General features: G+C 45.3%; 1 protein-coding gene across 5 annotated transcripts in view; it reads left to right on the forward strand.

Moving 5' to 3' along the window:
• The window catches only part of PLEKHG1 (pleckstrin homology and RhoGEF domain containing G1), a 260178-nt gene that overhangs the window by 119118 nt on the left and 113949 nt on the right, over positions 1 to 27111 (forward strand). For all 5 annotated transcript variants that reach the window (XM_085612486.1, XM_085612487.1, XM_085612485.1 and 2 more), the window contains one exon: positions 20245 to 20345. In XM_085612486.1, coding sequence (XP_085468612.1) covers positions 20245 to 20345 — 101 coding nt within the window. The remainder of the gene's footprint in view (positions 1 to 20244; positions 20346 to 27111) is intronic.

Here is a 27111-nt window from a genome sequence, read left to right on the forward strand (position 1 = left end):
AAGGGTTGTCATGTTCGATAGTTGCCAGAAACTATTTGCTCCTTGGTGAAGTTACGGGGCTTATGGTGGCACTGTGAGCTAGCTGGTCTAAATGCTGACATACCCTTTGGGGGTGTCTGGAATCAGTCAGGAGACCAATCCCTTAGTTTATATTGTCTAAACGCTCAGATCATATGTATTGTTAGGAACTACACGACAAATGACCCAACACCAATTATAAAGAAAATAAGACTAAAATACTCCTGTGGGCGGAGCCAAGATTGATTGACAATACCTCAGACCACTGACATATGGTTAGTGAGCCAAAGAAGCTAATGTCTGAAAGAGGCTGAGCCAGGACACCTTAGACTATGTATAGAATACAATTACACATTAAACCTCAAAAAGGTCTCATTGCCAGAGTACTTGCTCTTAATGTAGTGCATGCAAGGTAGAAGGGCAACTCTGAGGCAAGTTAAAGGTAATATTTTTTGCCAGTAGTAAAGCATAGGTAACTTTCCCCAAAGAAGATATCTGAGGATGACCGTTTGGCAGATTTTAGATCAATAAATGCTGTTCGTAACCATCTATAGTGAGCACTGGTGACAGACATTGAAACTGTAGAGCAAAAGAACTGAAAGCTTTCGGACAAGTCTCCTCGAATTGAGTGGGGCCACAACTTTCAGAGCCCCAAGCACCAGCACCATAAATTCTATTGAAGCAATCTTTACTTTATGTAGTCTCCACATGGAATCACAGAATTGCAACCACATATTTTTTCTTTTTAAATAAGTAATAGTAAATAGTAAAAAGGTATAGAGATCCATCTGACAAGCATACACATTTACCAACCTTGCAAACCAGTGGAGCTCCCAGACATCAAAACTGCATCAACCTCATAAAGTAATGAAGGTAAAATATGTTACCTATTTTTAATTAATCCCATCTGTCTTGAAGCAGTTTTCTTTGGAGCTCAAAATATTGGCCCTTCATCCCGGAGGGATTTGCCGGTCTCTTTCTCTCTCTCTCTCAAGTCCGTCTAAACCCACTGCTGTCTCTCTTTGAGAGCTGTTTGTCTCTCAGGGATCCATGCCTGTCTCCCCTCAGGCAGGCACTAGCCTCCCTCGCAGTCACTGTTTCCTCCTTTAGCCAATGCCTGTCTTGCCCGCTGGGAGTGTGTAATGAACACAGGGAATATTTGGCCCCGGCCCGATGTGTGTTCTTTTTTTAATTGACATGTATGATCAATAACTTTCCTGTAGCAGGGCACACTCCTTGTAACGTGGCTGAGGAGGTTAAAGTGCCCGATGCAGAAATCTGCATGAAACGTCCAAGTCACATGGGCCAATTCCAGTAAGGTATTTAAGGGCATGGGCTAATGTGCTGAAAGCAGAGCTCTGTGTATGAGAAGAGACCCAAGTTCAATATGTTTAGTCCATATTTATTATATTCGTTCTCCCTTTCACCCTTTCTCTCTCTTTCTCTCCCTCCTTCTTCCCCTCCCCATTAATTGTGTCTTTCTCTCACTGGATTTTCTCCCACCTCGCTCACTCACTTTTTTTCCCCCCTACAACCACTTGTGTTTCCAATATGCCCACTGTCATGATGAGGATGACCGGGGCATCTGTTTTCTTTTTTCTGGGACTTGTTTTGTACTTTTCTCATTATTACTGTGGCCTGCACGTTCCTGCATGCGCTGTTGGCAAAGTACCTGGATTCCTGAAACTCTGTATCTTGGCTTAGATGCTTTGTACACCTGCCTCTCGCATACTTTATAATGTGTGTGATTGAACTACCTGCCTCCCTTCTCACTTACTGCTTTCTCTCCACTGTAACTATCAATCTATCGCCTTTACGTTTTTTTGATCGCTGTGTATCTTGCTCCAAATTATCTCTTCCCCCTCCTTTCAAGCTTTCCTCCTCAGTCAGCTGTTTTCACCCTCTAATTATCCTGCTGCCTAGATACGTTGCGCAATCTCAGGATCTGGATAAGTAGGGACAGAGAAGTTTTTTATCACTATAATATGTGGAAGATACTTAGAGGTCTCTGAGGCAGTATTGACTTCTGGAACACGCTCAGGCTCTCATTGATGGGGAAGATCGTCTTGATTAAAATGGTGGTGCTGCCTCGATGTTTCTACACAATGCAGGGTTCCTTCTTTGAACTCCCACACCAGGTATTCAAGGATCTCAATGAAGTGCTTATACAACTACTGTGGAATGGAAAACGCTGTTGGGTGAGCCTAGAAGTCATGAAACGCACTTGGGGTAGGAGCGGTTTGGAAATCCCTGACCTTGAACTTTATTATTTTGCGTCCCAATTACAGCACGCAGTGGCCTGGCTCGATACGGACCCTTCCTGGGAACGTTCGCTCCTGGCGGACACATATGAGGATCGACAGTTGGGCGCGCTCCTATGGCACACGAAAGGGCGCCGGGAACAATGTCCTCCACTGGGTGGATTGTTGGCTGCCATCTGGGCTAGGGTGGTTAAAAGGCTTATCCAGGTGCGTCCGTTTGCCCCGGAGGCAGACTTTTGGCTGATGCCGCCTTTCACGCTCATTGAGCGGGTCATGTCTACCGACAAATGGAAGGCGGGAGGCTGTCTTATGCTGTCGGACCTCTTTCCAGAACAACGGTTCATAACATATCAAGAAGCGGTAGACTCTTTTGAGTTGGGATTGGGGCAATTCCTGCAATACGCCAAAATAGCAGCGACAGCACGACATCTATGGCCTACATTCCCGGAAGCCCCGGAACACAAGCATACTCTGGTTACGATGATTGCCATGGCGGGAGGGCGGAAACTTGTCACCCACCTGTACAGGGCGTTAAGGGAAGATAGAAAAGGCGCACCTCTCAAAATAGAAGGTAGATGGCAGGAGGTGAGCCCGCAGGAGATTACACCGCGGGAGCGGGAAAAAATTCATGGGGGCGTACGCAAGGTGGCGGTTTCCAATAGATTCAAGCAGATACAATACAACATGGTCCATATGACATAACTCTCGCCCAAGTGCCTACACACTATTGATAGTTCGAGAAACCCAGGGTGCCCCAGATGTCACTATGCACAGGCAGATTTCCCACACATGGTTTGGTCGTGTCCGACGATTCAGGTATTCTGGACAGCTATTCTAGAGGACTTGCACAGAATAACAGGATGGAGGGTTGCCCTAGAGGTGCGTACTTGTCTCCTTGGATTGATTCCCCCGAGAGCCTAAACGCAAAACCCGCAGGAAGTTCCTGGTATTGGGGCTTGTGACAGCTAGGCAGCAAATAGCGATCCACCGGCTGGCACAGCATGGGCCGCTGATAGAGAACTGGAAAGCGGACCTGAAGGAATGGGCTTTGGTGGAGGAGGGGCACATATGTAGTACCAGAAGGGATGCCAAACTCCCGAAAGTATTGCTGGCGTGGGGGCTAATGGTCCAGGAGATAGGTAGAAGCTCCCCCAACTCTACACAGACAGTGTCGACTGGTGATAGTCACGTGGGAAATGAATCCCCCAGACAAGGGGCGAGACGAGAGGATACCCCTGATTGAATTGGTGTTAGATGGACCTTTAGGTGGGTGGGCCCAGTAAGGGGGGGGGTCAGGAGGGGAGCGTGTTCAGTTATAAGTTTACATGATTACTAATGACCATGATCACACTACTTGTCGGTTCGGTAAATACTTAAGAGACAACCCAAATTGGATAAATTGCTGCTGAACGGGGACTGTACTGCTTGTTGTTCAGAGTTGTCTGTGAGATATAACTGTTTAAACCTGTGAAGTGTACCTTAAAACTGCAATAAAGAAATTTATTTATTTTTTATCCTGCTGCCCCTTCCACATTTCTCTCACTCCCACTTCTCCCTGTGATTTCCCTTCCCTATCCGCTCTGTCCTTCTGTCTCATTACTTGTTTCTTTCACTTTCTTGAATTTTTTTTCTGCTTCTCACTCATCTCTCTCCCTGTGCGCTCTCTTCTGGATCGTCCATTTGGCTATCTCCGTCATAAGCTTCTCCCACTTGCCTTCCCCAGCTTTCTGTCTCGCCTCTCCCCACAACCCCGCTGCAGTGGTGTCATGTAAAATGATGGGGCTACCTGCAGAGTATGGCGAGGGCCCCCAAGACTTGTGTATCTTGGAGGTTTATTAGGCCCTAGGCTAAATTGTTTTAGGGACAAAAGAGTGTGCAACTCCCCCCCCCCCCCCCCGCCAACCCACCCCCGCCCCCGGACAGGTGTTGTAGACACCTCCGCTACACCATTGCGGCCCGCTTTCTCTCACCTTTTGGTCTTCCCAAAGTCACTCCCTCTCCCACCTTTCTCCCCCAACTCGGCCTATCAGACCTGTCACTCACTTTTTAGGTCGAGCCTAGGCAGCGCGCAAGTGCTGTCTGCAAGACCAGTTGTTATCTCCTCTATCAGCTTTTGGCATACCCATGAATTGCCATTTGTTTGTTGTTGTGCCATTTAGAAATACCGGGTTTTTATTGGTACATTGGGTCTGATTCTCCCGCCTTTGCGTGCTCTGGTCACGCCCAGGTGATTTCACTTATTGTTTGCTTGCGTTGGCCATCCCAATGCGTTCGCGGTTCCTCCTGGTCATCCTGATCTGCCTTTTTATTATCTAGTTTATCAACATCGTTTTAGTCTTTCAGGCCATTTCACAGAGCAATGCTCAGTTCGTCACCTGCAAAGTGGCAATTTGTGTCCTGTAGCTGTTGAGCTATGCCAATAACTCGAACTAAAAAAAAGTGAGACCTATTGCATTTCTAATGCTTGTTTTTATTTTACTCTCTCTGCATCTCTACCTCATTTTCTCATTAACTGTGTTCGTCTCTTACCTTCCACCTGCCTCCAGTCCCTCAATCTGCTCACTTGTATGTCTCCCCCCTTTTTCTCCTCTTCCTCAAAGTTCACTTTTACTTTCGTTTTCTGGAAATATTCCTTATACTCAAGTTTTCCTCCTCAGGAACCAAATTTTACTGTTGTGTGCATAGAACCCTCCAAAATTAGCCTGTTTCAGTATTAGTCAATGGGGAAAATACATTCCCCCTCCATTGTTTTTTTTCCACTATTTCCCTCTTTCCTGTTTGGAAATGTTGCTGTGTATAATTACCACCACATCCCCCATATTCACTTTTCTGTGTTCACTGTTCCTCGTCCCATTGATATTATGAAAACAGTACAACTAGTGAAAAGCCATCGCAAAGTCTTTCTAATCTACAAATCAACTGTTAATCGTTTATTTGAAAGATAGCCCTGAAAGTGGCTAAACAGAAATGTGTTTACCCAACTGAAACCTTGGGAGCACAAAATAGCCCTTTCTCTCCCCATGCTGTGCTCTCTCTAAGAAGGCTCACTAACTCAGAAGGCTGTTCTGAGCACCAGGTGACACTCAGAACTGTGCTACTTAAAATACCCATCCATGTCAAGCCATTGGACATGTTGATATTCAGATGGCTTTAATGACATGCTTGATAACTGACACCCTCCCTCATTCTCTCCCAATAACTCTCAAAACTCACAGATGGATCTCTTACTGATAGCAGCTACCTTCATTAATTCATTCATCTGTTCTTAATAACCAGGTAGACTCATTCACATTAACGTTCACCCAGTTGCAACCCTGAAGCACAAACATGTTTGTGTAACAGCTGAAAGTTGTGAAAGTGAAACACTGAGCAACAGCAGATATAGTAACACACATTCACTCAGATTAAGGAACTTAGTGCATGCTTTAACAACAGTGCCCCGTCCGTTGATCCAAATCTATTGGAGGAAGGTACTCGAGTGTATGAGTGAAGTATGGGGGGTGGAGATTTGGCTAGAAGCCAAAAGATGTCTCCTAAACGTTTGGGAGCCCACAGACCTAAACACAAAGGGAAAACTCTGGGTAACGCTTGGCCAGATAGTAGCTAAACGAAACATTGCCCGCCTGTGGGGAGCGGCAGCACCACCGACACTGAGTGCCTGGGAGAACGATATAAATTGGCGTATGGTGCGGGAGAAAACAGTATAGCTCGGGGCTGTCCCAGGAAAACGATAGTGATTTGGACTAAATGGAATGTATATCGTGGTAACATATGTGAACCCCCTTATGTTCCCCCCCCCCACCCCCCCCCCTCCGGACGAACCATTGACACCCTGAACTGTGTAACAGATATCATCCTATACTATCTCACCGAAATGAACGGACCAACTGCTGGCCTTGTGAGTCTGAGATACAACTGTAATTAATGTTTGTGGTATAAAGTGATCACCCTGCTGAATTGTTAATACAAAGAATAATAAAAAAAATTAAAAAACAGTGCCCCATATCAGTGCCGTGCTGTGCTATAAGAGCTAACATCAACAACATTACAAAACGATGAATATATATTTCACATCGTACATCAACATTAAAACTTTGTTTTATGCATGCGGCATATGAAAAGTGTCTCTATTAGGCGCATGCTCATTTGCTTCCAAACCTCAGCCTGCTTCAAAGGATATGGTCTTCTGTGCGCATGTTTGTGCGGAATAATGGCTATGGGCCGAGTTGCTTCCTTTACCCAGTTTTAGGGCCTCATGTAGGTAAATACATTTTACCGGTTCATAAATACTGAGCCGTACCGAATCGGTAAATTAGAACCGGTAAGTTATATGTAGGTAAAAATTCGGTAACAGTTACCGATTCGGTAACATTCGGTAAATACGAATCGGAAGTCACCGAATCGGTAAATACCGAGGTGGTATCCACCGAATCGGTAAATACCGAGGTGGTATCCACCGAATCGGTAAATACCGAGGTGGTATTTAGCGAATCGGAAAATACCGAGGACACTACCACCTTCCCTTAACTAAGTAGCCAATATCACAATCATGTCATTATAGAAGGTCTCTCAGGCTTGAATAGGGGACCCCATACCTCAAAGATCAGCTTAGTGAAATCACATCACAGGAGCATCAGGAGTCTCCTCGCAGGAAGGCTCGTCTTCGGTCTGAATAATAAACATGACGTCTGAGATATGAAAAGCACCAACTGTCAGGTATGTGCAGCTGCGCGTGTGCCATGGCTAAATCGTGGGTCGAACAACCTAGAGTGGAAAACAAGCATTGTGTAAAATTCCAGACTGTGTGTCACAGCATGTACAGACCAAGGTCGCTGCGCAGAGCTTGGGATGGGAACAACAGAATGCACTCGTCTGAAGGAAGTCTCGAGTCAGCAGTTTATTCAAGAAAGAACATGTAAACGCAGTGTCGTGTGCAAAGACACAAATATGGCTACATAACATTCAACGTGGTAATGCCAACTGAACAATGCATGTACGTATTCAGGGAGAACTCACTACACGCCCCCTTGAGCGAAGCAATATGTAATAGGCACGAAAAGAGAGAACGCAGAGTTCAGTTTCGTCAGAGCAGAACAGGGCGTAACCAATGCAGCGCCAAAGTCCTACAGTCCAATTAATTGCAGCATACAATTCCAAAAACACAATGCAAGTATAGTAAAAAACTCAAGCAGACCATCAGGAAGAGAAAAACGAGAACTAAAAGAAATAAATGTTGCGCCAGGGTGCTGTCCAGTAGCACAGGCGCAATGGACGACAATCCAGTTAATCCATGAATGTATAGGCAGCATATGTGGCCACGGCTTCCAACAAGCAATCGTTTTCAGGGCCACTAAAAGTCTCAGCCATCCAATTGAGTAAAGAAAAGGAACATACGTGTTCTCCAACCAACGGAGCCTCTAGCACAATCAGAGGGCACCCGGAATGTTCCTCCAAATAGCTCATGGACAAGAAGTCGTAGGCTGCCGCTGAGATGTCCCAATTACCCAGGATACCATGCGCCGCTCCACACGCCATGATCTGGACACCAGAACAGGACAACTCGTGAGACACTAAGGGCCTCATCAGTCGATCGAAATCCGGCACCGGAGACACCATGTTGGTCAAGCACAAATCCAGAGGCCATTCAAAGGGACAATCCAGGCAGTGTAATACAGGTTGTACGCAGGTGAAGTAGGAATACCTGAAGGATAATCCATAAGCCAGGCTCAAAGTCGCCAATGGCAAAGTACCATAGAAGTCAAGCATCCTATCACGAAGAAGATGCAGACGGGACAGGTGCTCGTGTGGCACAGAAGGAGCAGCCATTCCGTAGTATGAAAAGTAAAAGCAGCACACCTGCCACCAGCGCCAGAAGCAGCGGAACACCTCCAAAGATGCTCGAGAACAGTGAATGAACAAATGCCGGAATTACACCACAAATTGTTTGGAAAGAGGTCACGAGACCCGAGCCCCACATGTTAGAAAAAATTGAGCCAGGCCGGTCGTGGACGAGGCATTGATAATACTTTGGATCAAAGAGCCGAAATGCAGGGGGAGGTCAGTATTCAGAGGCGCCTGCTCCTCAGTGCGCGTAGTAGCAACGTGAAGGACAAATATTTTAACGAGAGGAAGTCAAAGGCACCTCTTTGTGGGACAATGGCGCTCTATTCTGCTCAACTTGTTGGACTCTGCTTTCAAGGTTGGAATCGAAGGCCAGATGGAAACATCCCGCCGCCCATGCGGGGGTGGAAAAAGAACAGTATTGCAGCAGACAACTTCATGCGAGACAGTTATGTACGGGATTACCACTCACATCCCGCAGCAAACTTCATTAATCATTATTAAATGAATACCGTTTGCAAGCACAGTGAAAGAAGGTGTAATCACAGGCACTGGGATACCTCGTAGGACGCACGCCAAAATCGGGGCTTGTACATTGCATGCGCCGTGTACTTGCATGTGCCTATTGTCTCATGTATGAATCCTAGAAGTGAGAGTGCTAGAGCTAATATCTATAACGGCTTAGGCCTTCTCCATGTTTGCTTGGTCAATAGCTCTCAGTCTGGAAGCCGCCTCACTGTGCGGCAACTTGCAGACCTCGTTGTAAATAGCATACGCGCACCTTTTGGTTCTGCCACCCACGGGACCATTCACAATATCATTCCATTCGGTATGCACATTGATGGAGTGGGTGGACTTCCTGATCCTGTAGATGTGCTCTGTGTCAGCTGGTGGACAGAGTGGGATGTGTGTCCCATCAATGCAGCCAATATAATGGGGGAAGTAATTCCTGAAGGAACGGGACAGGCAACTCTGGGATACACCACCCACCGCAGCTGTCACCACCTGAGAAATGCCGGATGCCAGCAGATGTGGGCTGCAGAGCACCTGCACATGTGGGGGTATGGCGTGCGCCCTTCTCATTGGCTGGTCCAGGAGTGGGTGCGGGTCCCTGATTGAGTCCATGATGGTTTCGGGGTGTAGCCTGTACCTCTCATGTATCTCTGCATCAGTCAGCTGGAATAGTGTGATGCGCTGTCTGTGGATGCGTTCCTTCCGTCGCCAAACCCTCAGTCCTGCTGCCTCTAGACGTAGGCGCATTGCAATGACGTACATAGCTGCCAGGGTGTCCACGCTGTTGCATTTTGGGATTGCTTAGCTGCACTGTTGTTGGTTACCACCTGCTTTCAATCCGTGTTAATTACCGACTCTTATTTACCGATTTTCTTGGATTTCTTAATTACCGAGTGCTCCTACATGTCATTTTAACTTTTTACCACTTCATATTTACCACTTCATATTTACCGATTCGTTAATTGTGTATTCGGTAAATATGAATCGGTATTTACCGCCTCATATTTACCGAAAAGTGGTTTTTGGTCTCCTACATCTCACTTGTCTGAATACCGGTCGGTAACGGAATATTTACCGAAATTGGGCCGTTACCGACCGGTATTTCGCTACCTACATGAGGCCCTTAGTGACGAGACAGATCCAGGTTTACTGTGATGGCAACAATATGAGGATCTGTTGGTTAGTGCTGTCAGAGGACTGCTTGGTAACCCAGCTTTCACCTACAAAAAGGGTACGGCTCAAGAAAAACTACTGAACTCGGCGGCCTGACCTCCTAATTCACAATGCATTGACATCCCTAATCCGGTCAAATAGACCCCATACATACGGCCTTTTGCTCAGGAAAATGCATTTTGCGGCTGCCGCTCATTTACTACTACTATTAGTTTTGTGTTTTTCCCCCATTAAAACAAATTATAATAGACACCTGGATACAATATGACTGCAGCACATTATAAACAGCGTGTCCCGGTGGTTGCTTTTGCTCCATTGCTGTCTCTGAAAACGAGCATCCAGACACCCAATGCATAGGACCAGCTGCCTCTGTTTGCTTTCACTACACCCTGCCACCTGCTTACTCTGTGGCCCCCCCAACTCCCTCTCTGACCCTTTTGTTGTTATCCCTTCAACTCCACTCTTACCGCCTACACATTCCAACGGTGAAAAGCTTACATAAACATAAATGGCATATCATATTTATAGTTTAATATCTACAAACTTACTAACAATACAGAATAAATACAATATTCAGGTAGGTGCTTGCCTGTGTGTAATCTTCCTATTTACTCGTGCAGTGGTGTAATTGCAGTGCAAGAGGGACCCTTTACATGTCCACAAAATCCATCTTTCCTCTTTTTTTTACAGCACTACTTGTACCACCCATGCTTTCCACTATTTCCTCTCCATTCCCTTCCCTTCCCATCTCTTTAAATAGGTCAAATAATCACTCCACTGCAAACAAAAAAACATAACTAAATAAACAGTGTCATTTGCAATGCCAATAGCTCGAACTTTCACAAATGCGAGACTATTGTATTGCAAATGCTTGTTTTTCAAGCCTTGGCTGTGTTTCTTTCACTGATGTGATGCTCTTGTCACTTGTGTGTTAGTGATGTCAGTTCTCTGCTAAACATTGGAAGAGTGGTGGGAAGCTTTGTTTTTCATTTCAACGTTTCTTTATTAATTAACAATTTACAGGAGAAGAAGGAATTGTTACAACTGTTCTTTGCTCTGAAATGGTGATATCAGATACGATTCTAAATAAATAACTTGAATAAAGGATGCCATGGACAGATACGATTGTGACTGTGCTAGATTGTTATAGGGAGAACTGTCCGCGGTACCTTATTCTTGACATGTTCAATTGAGAAGATGTTTCTACTAAGAAGGATGAAGGCTCAAAGCCTGTAACGTTCCACTTGTATCTGCCTGCTTGTACATTTTTTGGTTTACAAAATATTTCGTTGGAACAATTTCAAAGTCTTAACAATTTAGAAAATGTAATGCGCTTTGATGAATATCTCAAAGTAAGCAGGTCGTATATGTTATGTTATTGTTTTGGTAGAGCGCAACAGCTGCCCCAGCTAAGAGGCGTCCCGGCGCTAAGGAACCACAGACACTATACTGAGGAAGAAAGGAGTGGGACAGACAAGAGTCCTAAGGGGAGGGGGAACAGGTGGGTCTTGATGGCCTTCCGGAAAGTAGACCGGTTTTCCAAAGAACGGATTTCAGTGGCAGAGCGTTCCAGAGCTTGGCTCCTAAAACCCTAAAGGAGCGACCACCAGTGCGGCAGTGGTGGTCAGCGCTGAAAGACGACCGTTTAAGAGAACGAGTTGCCTTGAAGCAAGCGGCAGGATGGAAGGTTCGAGTGGATGACCAGACTGAGGATAGCAAGATGCAGGGGAGAGGAAATACAAATGAGAGGGACTCCCTATCCTCGGTGTTATTGCGTCTTCACTTGTGTTTTCCCACCCTCTTTTCTATGGTGCTCTAAATTAAACTCAAGTTAGGTGAAGTTCTCACTAATGATTAAATGATATAATCTTCACAATTCGATCAGAAGAGTTGGATTTTTATTTTATCAGCTTAAATCGGTTTACACACTAAACTTGTGTATTGATATTTACAAGAGCCAATATAGTAACATTGTGTAGTTTTATTAAGATTCCTGGAAAAGTTTCAGGGATATTCCACTATTTCTTGATTGATGGAGGTGTGGAATACTGCAAAGATCCCCATTTGGCTCAGAGTTCTTTTCCATTGATGTTACTGACTGAGTTACTAATAACATTGACCTCACGCCTGTATGCAAAGCACACCCACGACCACCAGGTATGATGTGATAGATTTTCATCAGTTTATTAACAGGAAACCATTTTTGAAGCTACGTGTAACAGCAAGTATTACATGAGGCTATTTTTGCCCATTGGCTGCTGAGGCAAATCTGATATCTCAGTAAGTCTGGGTAGGTTGCATGTTTGTGGTGGTTATTAGTATTGTGCTCTGCTTTTCTGAGAGTTTGTTCCTGCAGTGTTTTACTTTAGGAGACTGGAAAATAATGTGCAGGGGAGTACTGTTGGTACTTTTGCAACCCCAGCATGTGTTTTTTATACAATTCCAGCTTAAACTATTTGTCTTTAACCACAGTGTTTGGGAATAAGGCGGTGTCTAGTTTCTGCTAATATGGTGGAATCCTTTGATTTGTAGCGTATTAGGTGTGTATGGAGGGACACTGTAAGATCTTCAGCCCAGTGACTTTTTTTATTTTATTCATAAAGTAAATACAAGAATTGTAAATAAGTTTATCAATGAAATATACTTCCTGTTCTTTATGCATCAAAGGGAATATGCCGCAAATAAACCTGGGGATTATAGTTTTAAGTCCAATTTGGACAAGGCACCCTTGAATTTTAAGAAATTGTAAACCTCTACAGAGGATGTGTGTATTTCGCTCGTATTTGTGAGAAAAATAATGGCTTGCAATTTTCATGTAGATCATTATCAGGGGATATGCTGGCCTCCATCCAAGACTCCTTCCACATTTTTTAGAAGATTTATCATTGGATGCATGTGTTGAGCTGCTTTGAGCAGCTGTGAATAGCAATGAGCATTTCAACATTGGCAGAAGCTACAATTTATTCTCCGAAGTTGCCATTTTTGAACGCTTCTGGTGGCTAATCACTGCATTGTAATGTACCTAACCAAAGACATTTGCAACACCTGGCTCATACCATTTTGCAAGCATTCGTATAAGTATTGAATATTCTTCAGTTATTTTAATATTTCAGTAAAATGACAGGGAAGTCTAACATTTTTATACAGAACAGCCATCAGTTATCCTCTGTGTATTTTAAAGACCCCTGCTTGTGCTGTGTAGGAAGGTGGAATCTGACTAATGGTTGCCTCCAACTTTTTGCCTGGTATTTGAGTGGTTTTTGACTAGTCTGGCTGGGATCCTGCTATCCAGGACCCCAGCCTATCTGCTTTCTCCTTAAAACTGATGTGAGTACCCTAGGTACAAACCAATTGGATGCTGAGGATACCCTGACAGTCCCTTGTAGATGGTACCCTAGGTACCCAGGGCATGGGTCCCTCAGTAGGCCTACCAGGGCTGCAGCACTTATTGTGCCACCCTGGGACAGCCATACAAACTGACACCACCAGACCACTACTGTAGTCTGGGTAAGGTGGTGCTAGCACCCCTGACAGGGATATAGGTACCCTATATCCCACCCCATTACAACACATATACTCTCATAGGTCACCCCTATAGCAGGCCTTGCTAAATCCTACAAGGCAGGGTGCTGAGGTATGTGTGAGGGGGGGACCCCTACCTGAGTAGGGCCTCTCTGCAACCTTCGTAAAATCATTGCTGGGTTGTTTGTAGTGTAGCCATACCATATACTCTTAACCGCATTATAAGTCTATCGCGATAGCGTGATAACTTGAGAATGGCTACACAGAACCATATCGTGTTTGGTGTCAAACATGTAGGAATCCTACCCCCAGTCCAGCCATGGGCATGAGGGCACGATTCCCCCCTGCTATAGGGGCGATATGGGAAAAGCGGCAGAATTCAGACACCAATTTAAAAGTGCACACGTAGTACAAAATGGCTACTACCCGCCACCCACACGACTCTGGCTGGCTGTTGCTGGGGAAAATCCCAGCCTCGCCAGCTGGACAATAGGGCTCCTGTGGCAGGGAGGTGCTAGCATCTCCCCAGACAGGATATGTGGATTGGAACAGGGTGGGTGCACCATATGTTGCCTTTCAGAGTTGAACGTAGGCAGCTACAGCGCCTACATTCTGCATACACCGCCTGGAACCGGTTCAGGGGCATCCTGCCCATCGCCCAGGGGGGAAACACACAAAGGGGAGAGGGTGTAGCCACCCTTTCCCGCCTTACCTCTCATTGGTGGACACTACTCTGGACACTCTCCTAATCTTGGGGATAAAGGTGAATAACGTGGCCCCAGAGCCTCAGATTAATCTTGGACTTCACAGACTTGACCTTCGACGAGCTGCTGCCTAGCTGACTGAAGAAATCTCCCTTGGGGTAAAGGAGTTACCCCCCTGCTTGGCAGGCACCTGAAACACTGCAAGTGACCCGGTTGGAACTTCGCTGCTCCTACGGACTTCGTCGACTTCCAGCAACCTCGAGGTGGGTTTCCTAAGCATCCCAGAGGCCAGTGAGTGTGCACAGCAAGTCTAAGCACCGTGGACTGACTGGGTGCCGAGATTCCCAATACCCCAGGACACCGGCCACCTCTTGCATAGCACACGACCCTGACCAGTGGGGAAGTTGTGCTTTGGCCCATTATTGAGCCAACCACCAAGCAGCATTTGTGCCAAAGATCAGCACCCTAGCCCCCTCCGGTGGCCCGTGGGCTCCCTTTTACGCACTCCATTTTGCTGCCTTCCGCGGTCCCTTGTCTCTCGACTTGTGGGCCCGAGCGGAGGACAATCTCAACATTTAAGAGTTCCCCTGGTTGCTCCAGGCCTGCTCTACAGTCTCTCCAAAGGAGGCCTCTCACAGACCTCGTGGGTCTGCACCAGTAGCTGATTTGTTTATCTTGCGTGGGTTGCGGTTGCCAAGGCTTAGTGGATCCAATCCGGACACTAACACCGCAGCGGCCCTCCTCCGACGTGGGACAGTTGCCCTCCCGAAGCTGGCCTTCCTGAAGCCTCCCGGAGGCCGTGGCTGCAGATCCAAGCTACACCTCTTTCCACTTGAAGCACCCGACATTGAAGGGCTCTTTCCTTTGAGCTCCCTGGTCACTGTGCCGTGACCCAGACTCTGTCCCCTCTGCTTTCAGGTTCTTCTCTGCAAGATCTACAACTTCAATCTTCACGGCATCATCGACACTTTTGGCTAGCAGCAGTTTTGTACATTTTCCCATTGAAAATCAGCCCGCGACCCGACATCGAAAACGACCTATGCACCCGGCTTCCCTGGGGCAGGTAACAGTGGTACCTCGGTACTCTCGTGGTAGTGGGCTCCTCAAAAGCTTAACTCTAAAGTTTTAACTTTGAACTCCTGCTAGAAGTGACTTTAATCTGTTTAAATCAAACCGCGACATTCTCCATAGGCTTTAATAGAGATCCCGATAGCAGCTATTTCCACTGCACGCGCCTCCCGTGGGTCCCCTTCCTCATAACCTGGGGTGGATTCTTAAGGGGCCAGCGTTCCTAAATGCCCTAGGCATTGTCTGTAGAATTGTCGTGGTTCTTATACCACTTTTTTTAATATATGGTTTGTTCCCCCCCCGGGGCCCTATGATTCCAGTGCTATTTATTGTATCTATCAATGCTTGTTTGAATTGTAACTTTGCCTCAGCCTCATAAAGAGACTTGTGGGATTCTGTTTAGAATAAATACATATATTTTATATATATACCTGTGTGGGCTACTCTTTCATTTGGTCATTCAAGAGGTTATCTATGGTAAAACAATAAGCTTAACACTCCTTCAAGACTTAGCCTGAAGGCTGCTCTCCACAGCTACCACTAGGATAGCTTTCTTTAAAGGTTGCCTTAAACCTATCATCAATAAGAGTCGAATTGGACTGGTACAAGGTGTCCCCTATAACTAGGAGACAGCATATGCCAGGCCAACTTCTCACATGCTGTATGTGGTATCCTGACAAACTCTGAGATCCTCTTTTAGTCCCTTTTCTATTTCTTTAAAAACACTAATTATGAGAGCAGCTAGAAACTATGCTATTTCACAATACTAATATTGCCCAGCCGTCAGTTGAGTAGTTATTGACCAGGGAAGAATGGCACTTCTGATATCACCGAATGTCTTGTTGACCCTGACCCTGTTAGCGACTACCTGATAGTGCCACTCCCCTGGACATCATCATTCAATGACTAAATAAATGTGTGCCAATATGTTAGCATTACAGGGATTCCATGGTAAAGGATTCTGATTAAACATTCCGTCTATTCCCCCATCCATAATTATTCACTGTAAATGGCAATGCATGTACTTTGCTTAAATATTCATTTAGAAATGTCTCCTTAAGATCAGCTTGCTCCTGAAAGTAGATAAGCGTTCCAAAGTTAATTTACTCGGCTAGTGGCATTATGTCTTAAGGGCACCGTTACTGTTGTTCGTTTTGTGGTTTCTTGGCACAATGCGATTACCTCATCCTTGTGTCTGACAAAACGTGACTTGCAAACAAGGTAAACGCTTTATTAAAAGGTGACGACAGTCTTCTTCAGCAAGCAGCTGTTCAGTTACTGGAACACTGCATAAGACCTCCAAGCCTGGGGGCTTGTTTTTTGAGTTTCAATTGTTGTCTGTGCTACGTAGAAAAACTTGCAGGGAATGCAAGTTCCTCTTGTTCGTGTTAAGTGATGTATCTTTTTCTGGAAACAAAAAAGCGATTAAACATGGCCTTAGGTGCTTCACTCAGTTTGCAAAAACAACAGTTGATGGACAGAATGCAGAACAATGTCATACATTCTCCCAAGTACAGAGATCTGGGCCTAAATCCATCTTTTTTTGCTCACCATGCCCTTCCAGTTTGAACCCAGCCATATGCAAATCAGTCTTGATCCTGTGCCTCATGGGAACAGTCCAGCCCGTACTGCCAAGCCAGGTCCTCCCTGGACTGGAAACGAGCATCCTAGGACCGGTTTCGGGGTTCCACCCCTCTTCAACCAGGATAGCTTGATTCCAGTGGCATGGAGAGCACGGGACTCACGTCTGAGCATACCCGTCCCACTCGGGGTGACAAATGTAAAAACAACTATTGATGGACAGAATGCAGAACAATGTCATACATTCACCCCAGTAGAGAGATCTGGGCCTAAATCCATCATTTTTTTGCTCACCATGCCGTTCCAGTTTGAACCCAGCACAGGGTCAAGACTGATTTGCATATGGCCATGTCTGAACTGGGGTGGCGTGGTGAGCAAAATAACGATGGAGTAAACCCATATCTGTGACTGGGGTTGCATGTTTTGCCAATGTGCAACATTCCGTCCATCATCTTGTGTGTTTTTCTTCACTCATTTTGCAATTTTATATCCGTTTGAGCAGCTTTTGGGGATTTGGTTTCCTGCATCTTCCTCTTCGGCGACTCGTAATAGTATGAAGCACTATGTAAATGCATTACCAGCACAGTCACTACACTTCTTCAAGCACCTACCTTAAAATGTCAGGTGGAATGTTATCTTAATAGATGGAATAAAGCACCCCCTGCCATACACTAAGTCACTTATGAGTTCATCACCATACAGAGAAACAAGGCTGAAGGCTTACAGAGGGACCCCTCTTAATACCCTGCACCATAGTATTTTGAGACAGGCCATCTAAGTGGCATTTCAGAGCCCGTAATCAGTGCTTTAACCCCTTCTACGCACATGACGGAACCACGCCGTCATGAGTCACGGGCGGCGTATGCTCATGACGGCATGGTTCCGTCATGCTGCGGTGCTCCGCCCACGCGGCACTAAATCCCCGCCTGTGCGGGCGAAATAGTGAGTGGGCGGAGTCGTGACGGAACCACGCCGTCATGAGCACAGCTCGCCCGTGACTCATGACGGCGTGGTTCCGTCACGAGCATGGCGGCGCCGCGCTCACCCCACATCCCCCAGTGCCGCAGCTGAATTTGCGGCGATGGGGTTAAATGGGCAGGTTCTGTCCAGTACTGAAAGGGAGAGTACCTGCACTTTTCAGCACTGCTGCAATACATTTAATAGGAGAGTACTGCCATTTCTGAGGAACATATATGTACACTGAATAGAGACTACCAGCACGTATATATTTTCTTTTAAAGCACTGCCCATAACCAGATAATACAATGGAGTGTGCCATCATTGCGCCTTCTCCATTGCCAAGCCCTCCAGGAATAAAGGCCATTTTGAATTTTTGTCAGTGTTTAACAACCTCTAAACGTTTTGACAGGTTATAAAATCCTAAACTTTTCAAGTTGGCTTGACCAGGGCATGAGTGGGGGGTACATGCGGGTGGACAGCGCCCGCCCACTATTTTCACTCCACCCTGTCAAGAAGTTGGGCTCCACTGAAAAATATGCTGGATTTGTCCGGGTGTAATTTGCAAACACCGGGACACATTCAGCAGTGCCTGCACGTTGTTGTCCGCTTTTGATCCGCAACAACATGCAGACGGGGGGGCTTTCTCAGTTCAGACTCCTGCTGGTCCCATAACAAAGGCCGAATCTGAGGGGTCACCTGGCCTCCTTTTGTTGAAGTCTCCTGGCTGGGAGCAGTCAGGACCCTCACATCTGATGCAAATGCAGCAGAGGGAAAACAAAGGCCCACACCTTGTTAACACTTCACAGATACTTAAGAGAGGCAGCTCTGCACTTTGTTCATTCCATGTTTACAAGATATGCATTGACTGTAAGAATGTCAGATGTGTTGGTCTTTCCCTGTATTTACACAATTTTATTTAGTTTATATAGTGCGTACTACCCCTGAGGAGGCATTGAAATAATTTAAGTACCATTATTTTTCTTTTAAAGCACTATAGGTAGAGGAAGTTTACGCTGACAGAAGGCAACAGTGTTTTAATGCGTAGCTTACAAAAGTGTGAATTTTCTGCCTAAATCAGGACGGTTTCCCGTCTACTCAAAATATGCTACAATGTACTCATGATGGACATGTTAAACATATATGTGGGGGCTTAAGATCTGATGTCACTTATTATGATGCTACTTCTGGGGTGGCGTGGTGAGCAAAATAACGATGGATTAAACCCAGATCTGTGACTGGGGTTGAATGTTTTGCCAATGAGCAACATTCCGTCCATCATCTTGTGTGTTTTGCTGTTCGCCCTATGTGGGAAGGGTATGCCCAGACGTGGGTCCCGTGCTCACTACGCCACTGGAGTCAAACTATCCTGGCTGAAGAGGGGTGAAACCCCGAAATCGGTCCTAGGATGCTTGATTCCGGTCCAGGGAAGACATGGCTTGGCAGTTCGGGCTGGACTGTTTCCATGAGGCACAGGGTCAAGATTGATTTGCATATGGCCATGTCTGAACTGGGGTGGCGTGGTGAGCAAAATAACAATGGATAAACCCAGATCTGTGACTGGGGGTGAATGTTTTGCTAATGTGCAACATTCCGTCCATCATCTTGTGTGTTTTGCTACTTCCTGCGATGTCACACGCCGCGATGTCACGCGCCGCGATGTCACGCACCATGATGCCACTTGCATTCTGATTAACTAGGTTAGTCCCCCCACTTCTGTTTTTTTTTTTAGAACTTTTGCCCTGGGCTTGACCCATTCTCATAAGCAGTCGTGATTGGTCAGGCTTTCGGAGACAACCGTTATTACTGACGTTAAACTCGCGCAGGCCTCTGCCAGCATGCGCACTCTGAGTTACAGCCCACTGCACACGAATGATATATATATAACCTCTTGCACGCCTGAGGAACTGAACAGGAACCCATCTCCTCAGAAGGAATTTATAATTACTGGACGGGTAAAATCCTGACTGGTTGAAACAGTCACATTATTGTTGAAGTCATGAACAAAAAAAAAAAGAAAACCCATCTTCCACGAGGCCCAGGTGTAGCATTGCTGAAAGAGCGATTTTTGGTTGGATTGCGTGCAGCACGCCTCGCTCCAAGCGCGTGACCTCACCCCAAGGGCGCGACCTCACTCTGCGCGCACCGGGGACTAAAAACCATTTTTCTTCAATTTGAAATCACTGCCCCCTTCCACCCCCTCCTAAAACTCTCAGGGCATTTCTAGTGAACGCAGGTGCTGGCAAAGCATCAACACAGATAGAAGTTGCCATTTTGGCACCAACCAAACGTGCCTTTAATGGGGAGAAAGATAATGTCATATAAACATGTCACTAATGGGGCGATTATACTGTCAGTACCAGTGAAGCCTGAATACTTTTGTGCCAATACTATGTCCATTCGTTATTTACTTGCTTTCAATGAACAGATAGCATTGTAATATCTGATAATGGAATGAGTGTTTGTTAGCCTCGTCGCCACTGAAAGACCTACTGTAATAATAACATGAAACCGATATGATGGACTCAACTTTCACAATTAAAGACAGCCCATTGACGAGCGGAGCAGAAAAGCAGCTTCAAGCTTTCTTCTCTTTTCATTCACAGGATTACCTGGAGTGCATCACTGACCAATCCCGGCTTCCCCTGGGGACCGAGGAGCGCGCTGCCCTGTTTGGAAACATCAGAGATATCTACCGGTTCAATAGGTAAGCTAATATCTGGTGATAGACTATCTCAAAGCCAGGAACTCGATTAGATTGAAAAGGAAAATGATTTCCCTGAAACTCTGCCTCTTACGTAATGGAAATGAAATCCAAGTGGAAGTAAAGATCACAGGCTGTCTTGGCTGAAGTATTTGTGCCTAACCTGTCTTTCTAAGGCGCAGCAGTTTTTATCAGATTTAATTTGTTCCTCAAAATAGTATTTATGAAATTAGGCATGACGGTGCGGCAGACCTTAGGGAAGGCCTATAATCTTTTTCTTTCTCTTGTGAAGTAGTTTTGTAAAGCTAGCACATTATATCTTGCCAGCAGCTTCTGAAGTACCTGCATATGCTTAAGAACAATCGGTATTGAATGCCATTAAAGTCATTAATGTTCTGTCATGGCAATAAGTGACCTTCTCAATCGGGGGGGATTTTTGTTCATTGCTAAGGGAAGGTTTTTCAAAAGGGAGTAAAATGCATGTATTGAGAGATGCCGGTCCAGAAATTTGCAACTACACGCATTATGTTTTTGGGGTTCATGAAGAGGTGGTCAGAGGCATGGAGGGGCAGGGACGTGCTCAGAGTATTCCACTAACCACTTCTCCAAGTTCCCAGCAGGCCTGGCAGTTTCAAAACAGTTAAAGTCGCAGAGATCCTTTGCAAATCGACATCAAACAGTTCGCAAAATAATGGCTCTGGAGTCAGTGAGGAACAGGGAGTAGAGAGAATTTGAACACCTTAAAGAGTTGCCACCCATCGGGCACACGGTATGGCAAGAGCCACTTTTATGCGGCATGGGAGGGCCAAATTATGCAACAGAGTTGACTGAATTATGTGGAAAGAAAAAGCCAAATTATGCGGCATAATGTGCCACATTTTGTAGTAGTTTTACTTTGTTATTTTGTCATTTTTACCCTCGGTAACATTATCTGGGAATAGGTCACACCTCATAAGTGCCAGTTATAACAATGCCCATATATAACAAAAAGCAAGAGAAAAGTGACCAGTTAACCTTCGCAAACTGCCTTCGATTGTGCGGCAGCATATGCCGCTGCATTTTTTGTAACTTTTGAACCATTTTAAGCTAGAAACTGTTTTTTTTTTGTTAAAATCTGCAGAGTATGCCACAGCTATCCCACAATCACATAGTTCCAGTGGCCCTGCTTATTTCACACCCACACCAATACCAGTCACAGCCTGACTGGGGCAACTACTGTGTCACTACAGGAGGTAGAGTTGCCGGGAAGGAGAAACAAACCCAAAGTTGTTGTGTTCTCACTCACCACAGCCATCTGTGCCTTCAGAAGATTGTCTCCCTGGGGTTGGGACCAGCTACTAAGAAGGAAGAGCCTACCTCACCATGTGAATGGGCCTGTAGCTGCAAGCAGGGGAGTCTATGATTTGGTGAGGGATAAGGTGGCCCTGGTCTCTCTCCCCCCCCCCCCCCCCTTCTGTCTCTAGGATCTAGGTGATGACTAAAAGAGCTGTTCAGATGGTGAAGTACAACAAGAGTGGCACTCGCTTGGGAAGTGACCTGAGAACCAACCTAAGAGTTGATGGCAGGTGATATATAGTCATAGGGAACAGGTCTTTGAATCTGCAACTCAAAGGAAGTAGAATTTCCATTAGTAGGCCCTAATGTATCCCGTGTAACCCGCCAGGTCTTGGGATCTGATATTCCCCCCCCCCCCCAGTGGGAGAGGTGTGTATTTATGAATATTGTTTGTATACATGAGGAGTGGGGTGCTCCACTATGTGGGTCCCTTTGTGTGTATATATTCCAAAGATTGCAGAAACCGTCCCACTCCTGGGTATCTGTGGCACAGAGCAGTCAGGCTTAACTCAAAGGAAACAAGAGTAAAGCTTTTATCAATTCCAAAAGAGTTAATAAGTCAAACACAATACAACACAATAAAAATCCCATTCCAATTTTTCAAAAAATAGTATACATTTTAATGAGCAAATAGACACAAAAAGGACAGAATTTGTATCCGGGGAACCAGAGATATGATTTTTAGGAGGTTGAGATTTCTAGCTCCAAAAAGTGTATCTGATCGTACTAGACTGGGTCACAGTCAAGACAGATAGAACGTGGGTCGGCTACAGGGACCAGGTTAATCTTGGTGAAAAGTTTACCTTCTGATGTACTCTTTTTTTTTTTCTGGAGGTATTTTATGTATGTTATCATCAGAGGGAGGGCTGCTGACTGGATCCAATGGTGTACTCTGCAACCGCGGGGTGCTGCTCGGCGTGGGTCCCGATGAAATCCTCCATGCTGGGACTTGGAATGTTTTCTGGCAGTAGAGCTGCTTTCAGTAGGGCAAACTAGCAAGTTGAATCCAACTGGCAGTGCAATGGCAGCAGCTGCTCTTTGGTGGCAGTTCCTTGATAGCCTCTTGTTTTTATGAAAAAGTTTAGAAAAAAGTGCCCCCTTTGGCAGGTTTGAAGGTAAAGGAGAACACTCCGCTCAAAGGTCCAGGGCCTTTTGGGCACCATTTTGTGAGTTGGGACTCAAATCTCCCAGAAGCCAACAACAGTATCCAGGGCAAATCTGGTTGGAATTTGTCAGCAGGGTTCTTGTTTGTTGCAGGATTCTTGCAGCTTTTGTGTTCCTGGAGCTTAACGGGAGACTAGCCAAGTAGTGTTTTGAGTCCATTGTTTTCTCTCCTGGCCAGTCCTTGGGGGTTTCTCTCCATAGATAAACAGCAGGCTAAGCCCTTTTTCTGAGTTCCAGTCCTTCAGTTCAACAGGTGTAGTCCTTCTTCTGTTTACCGCAGGACAGCAGTGTTTTGAAGAAAGTAGCCAGGGATGACATTTTTATGCCTGGCACCAGCTTGTGGGTGGGTGAGACTCCAAGACCAATAGGAGTACAATTCCTGCTGGCCACCCTACCCAATGTTATATCACTTCCTGGGGGGTTAGCACTAATCCATCTTACAGTGCATCTCGGTGCCCAAATATAATGTGTCAAAATCTTCTTTCCATGGGTCAAACCTATGGGCATGATGTGTCTAGGGAATTGAGGAGCTCCCCCTGCAAAACCAGTTCTGGGACAGGGTTTTCCCCCCTTCCATTGCCGCCTCTCTGGTTACGTAGTAGAACCAGAGGATAATGGCAGCTTGTACAGTTGGTGACCCCATCCCATAAGCTATCCTGTTAGTGGGAGGTCAACCCTCCTAGGCCCTTTTGTTACCTTTTCTGAGATAAATTCACACCTCCCAGCAAGCAACTTTCTAAAAGTGACATTTTCAAAACAGTGATGTCAAATTCGACTATACCACCAGTTTGGATATTAAATTACTATTAATTTATTTGAGCCATTGAACCATGTTTTTAGCTAGTCCTAAACTTAACGTATGCATTATATAGTGCTATACTGTAACCTAGTTCTTTTCTATGGGACAGCCAGCCTTACAACAGTGAAAACGACTTCAGAGAGTTGATGCTGTCAGGACATGCAAAACTTAAAAATACATGTCCTGCTTATTAAATACCATGCACCCTACCCACTGGGAACTTGGGGCCTACCATAGGTGTGAGTTGTAGGTATTGGAAAGGAAGTTTTGGGTAAAGGGTTTATTTTTCCAGGTCGAATTGTGGTTTTAAATCTGCTATGGTAGCTGGCAGGGGCAGTCTTAGCGTCATGTTTTCACTTTGTCACTGTAGTGGTGGCACAATAGGTGATGCAGCCCACTAGTGACATTTAATCTGGTTAGCCATAGTTCTATATAATAAGGACTTACAGCGAAGTTAACTACGCCAATCTGGGATTAGCTAATTCTGCTTGTTATTAGGGGTCAGAGCACATATGCTGGGTGCTGGACCTCAGTGCCCCAGTGTTAAGAGCCAGTACTAAATCTAGAAAAAGTAGGGGTGATCCTGCCAAATGGGCATTTCCTCTCAACAGCCAAAATGTATGCTGACTTCCCTTTCGCGTATGTCCCCCTGGGCTTCTCTCTCTGCTTTCTCGCTCTGTGCAGTAGCCATTGTTAGCCAGATGTTGTCTGTCTGGTTTGGAAGTCGCATCCCCTTAGGAGGAGTTGGAAGATTACTTTGTGTCCACATGCTTCAGGTCAAGCCAGTTCTGGCAGATCAGCATTTGGCTGTGAGGAGATACCTGAACAATGACTTGTGGTCAAAGGCAAGGACGCCACAAAACAGAATGACAATTGTGATGGACTGCTTACCCATCCCCCACATCCCGCGTCTGGATCTTGCAGAAAGTTGAGCCCTGCAACAGCCTTGATTGTTTGAAGGCTGTCGGGGTTCGATACACAAATCCAGTGGACTTATGGAATGGTTGCTATCACCATTTATATTAGTGACTCTGCCCCTTTTAGGATGCTTGTTTCCATGGAGCTGACTAACTACAGAAAGATGCATTTGTTTCTGATTGACTTCCCCCGAAAGGACTCAGTGCAGTTTGAAATTTAAGTGGCTAGTTTGTGTGGCCATGACTGCACTGTTTCTACCTAAAAGCTGTATTGTGAGCCAGGTGTGCAAGTTTATCTTTTTGCTCAAAGGACTTTGGTGCACAGTGCAGGAGAAAGGACTGAACAAGAGTCTGGAACCTACTTTCTCTGATGCAATGTAGAACATACCCCATATAACTAAGAAAAACGCCTGCCCTTGTTGAGACATTAAAAAGAATGAGGTAGTCTGGCTAGCATGTTAGGAAACTTCCTGAATCAGCCCAGTACTAAAAAGCCATCTTCACCACTTAGTACCTACATCCCAGAAAGAACACAATTGCAGTGTAACCGGCCAACATCTGAATGAGGGAAGAATTTGAGAAAGTATGGGCGGCCCATTGCTGAACATACTGCCTGCCTGAGGTACTCTTTCTCCTCCTGACAATCTCCCCCACACCAATACGACCCCCACCTCAAACTCCGAACTCGGGGTGGGTGCTATCTCCCTTCAGTGAGGGTGGTACCTCACTCTTGTTACACAGCAACTCCGACATGATTTGGGGCACTCGCAGGTTCATTCCAGGCTTGATTTGTTAACAGCAGACGCGATTCGGCGTTCCTCGCCTCTTCAATGCTGCTTGTCCATGGAACACAGTATGCGATTGGACAATTCTACTGTGTCCACTTCAGCCATTGGAGATATATATATATATATATATATATATATATATATATATATATATATATATATATATATATATATATTTTCTCCAAAAAGCTCCGAGCTTTTGAAGATGCACTCCACAAGGTAAGTTTAGCAAAACCTGTTTATTCCATGAAGCGGCATAATGAGACCCAGTTCGGTTATCTCCCTGACGCGTTTCAGTGCTTCCAGCACCTTAATCATAGGGTTGGCTTGTAGGTGAAACAAAAACGGACTGCCTCATTTAATACTCACAGGGCTGTAAAACATTTGAAATATTTGGCAGTCAAACTTTGTTAGTGAAACGACCTCACCGAGGAGGAAGAATTGGGACTACCTTTCCCGGCATACCGCTTACTGAAAAGCGAGTGCCATGTGAGTATTAAATGAGGCAGTCCGTTTTTGTTTCACCTACAAGCCAACCCTATGATTAAGGTGCTGGAAGCACTGAAACGCGTCAGGGAGATAACCGAACTGGGTCTCATTATGCCGCTTCATGGAATAAACAGGTTTTGCTAAACTTACCTTGTGGAGTGCATCTTCAAAAGCTCGGAGCTTTTTGGAACACATATATATATATATATATATATATATATATATATATATATATATATATATATGTCATGCCAAAAGTTCCCCAGATACGAGGTCGCACTCCAAAGGCAGGTAGGAACCATCCTTTATTTATTCCAAATCAGGCAGCTTCTCATCCCGTCTTTTCATTTCTTTTGTCCCAGCCTGACGCGTTTCAGGGAATGCTTTCCCTTTCTTCAGAGGCCAAATTGAGCAGCTTAAGGATTGCGTGTCCTGCACTGTCCCACGCACAAAAATTAACTGCCTCCGGTATGCTGCTTCCGGTGTGCACGTTAAATATCCCCTGTTTGGAGGTGCATGCTGGGACCTGCAGTCGATTTGTGCATTAATTACCCTTCAGTGGGTTTACCCTTCAGTGGGTTTAAGTGCTCAAAATTCTTTTATTCACGGATATAATCAAGTTGGCCCACTCTTTCATTATGCGCTGCCTATTGAAACATACAGGGCTTCCCAAACTTACCAAACAATTAGCATTCAGGCTTTAATTATATCATGTTTATATATTTTCATAGGATGTGTGTTAAACATTTGATTTACCTACAACAAGTGTATTACAATGCTTCGTATTACTGTTGCACATAGAATATGGTCTTTCTTCTTTTTTGCAGGAGAACAATAAGTGTATATTATAGTATTTCTTCATTGTCTATCCATCATGTGATATGGGTGCTATCACTTTAAAAATTGCTTCTCGCAAAGTCAGCCTCATGTGATCAAGGCCGTTTTCCGGCCGAAACGCGTCATGGCAGACAGAAGGGAGTTAAAAATATAATAAAATAATTTTATTCACCGACGAAGAGGAGTTTGTGCGTTCATTCTCGCTATATGCTGGAAGTCTGTGAATGCTTGAAATCGAGATTATATATATATATATATATAGATCTCCAATGGCTGAAGTGGACACAGTAGAATTGTGATCAAGGCACTTCCTGGTGCTGAAAAGCGTAATGCTGCTAAAGGCTATGATGGACAAATGTAAATAAAGAAAATCTGCACCTTATTTGTGGTCCGTGCTCCATACGAGAATCCGGGAGGCAGTTGGAGTTATATAACACAAA

Source organism: Triturus cristatus, chromosome 6 (genome assembly GCF_964204655.1).
Source record: "Triturus cristatus chromosome 6, aTriCri1.1, whole genome shotgun sequence".
Taxonomy (NCBI): domain Eukaryota; kingdom Metazoa; phylum Chordata; class Amphibia; order Caudata; family Salamandridae; genus Triturus; species Triturus cristatus.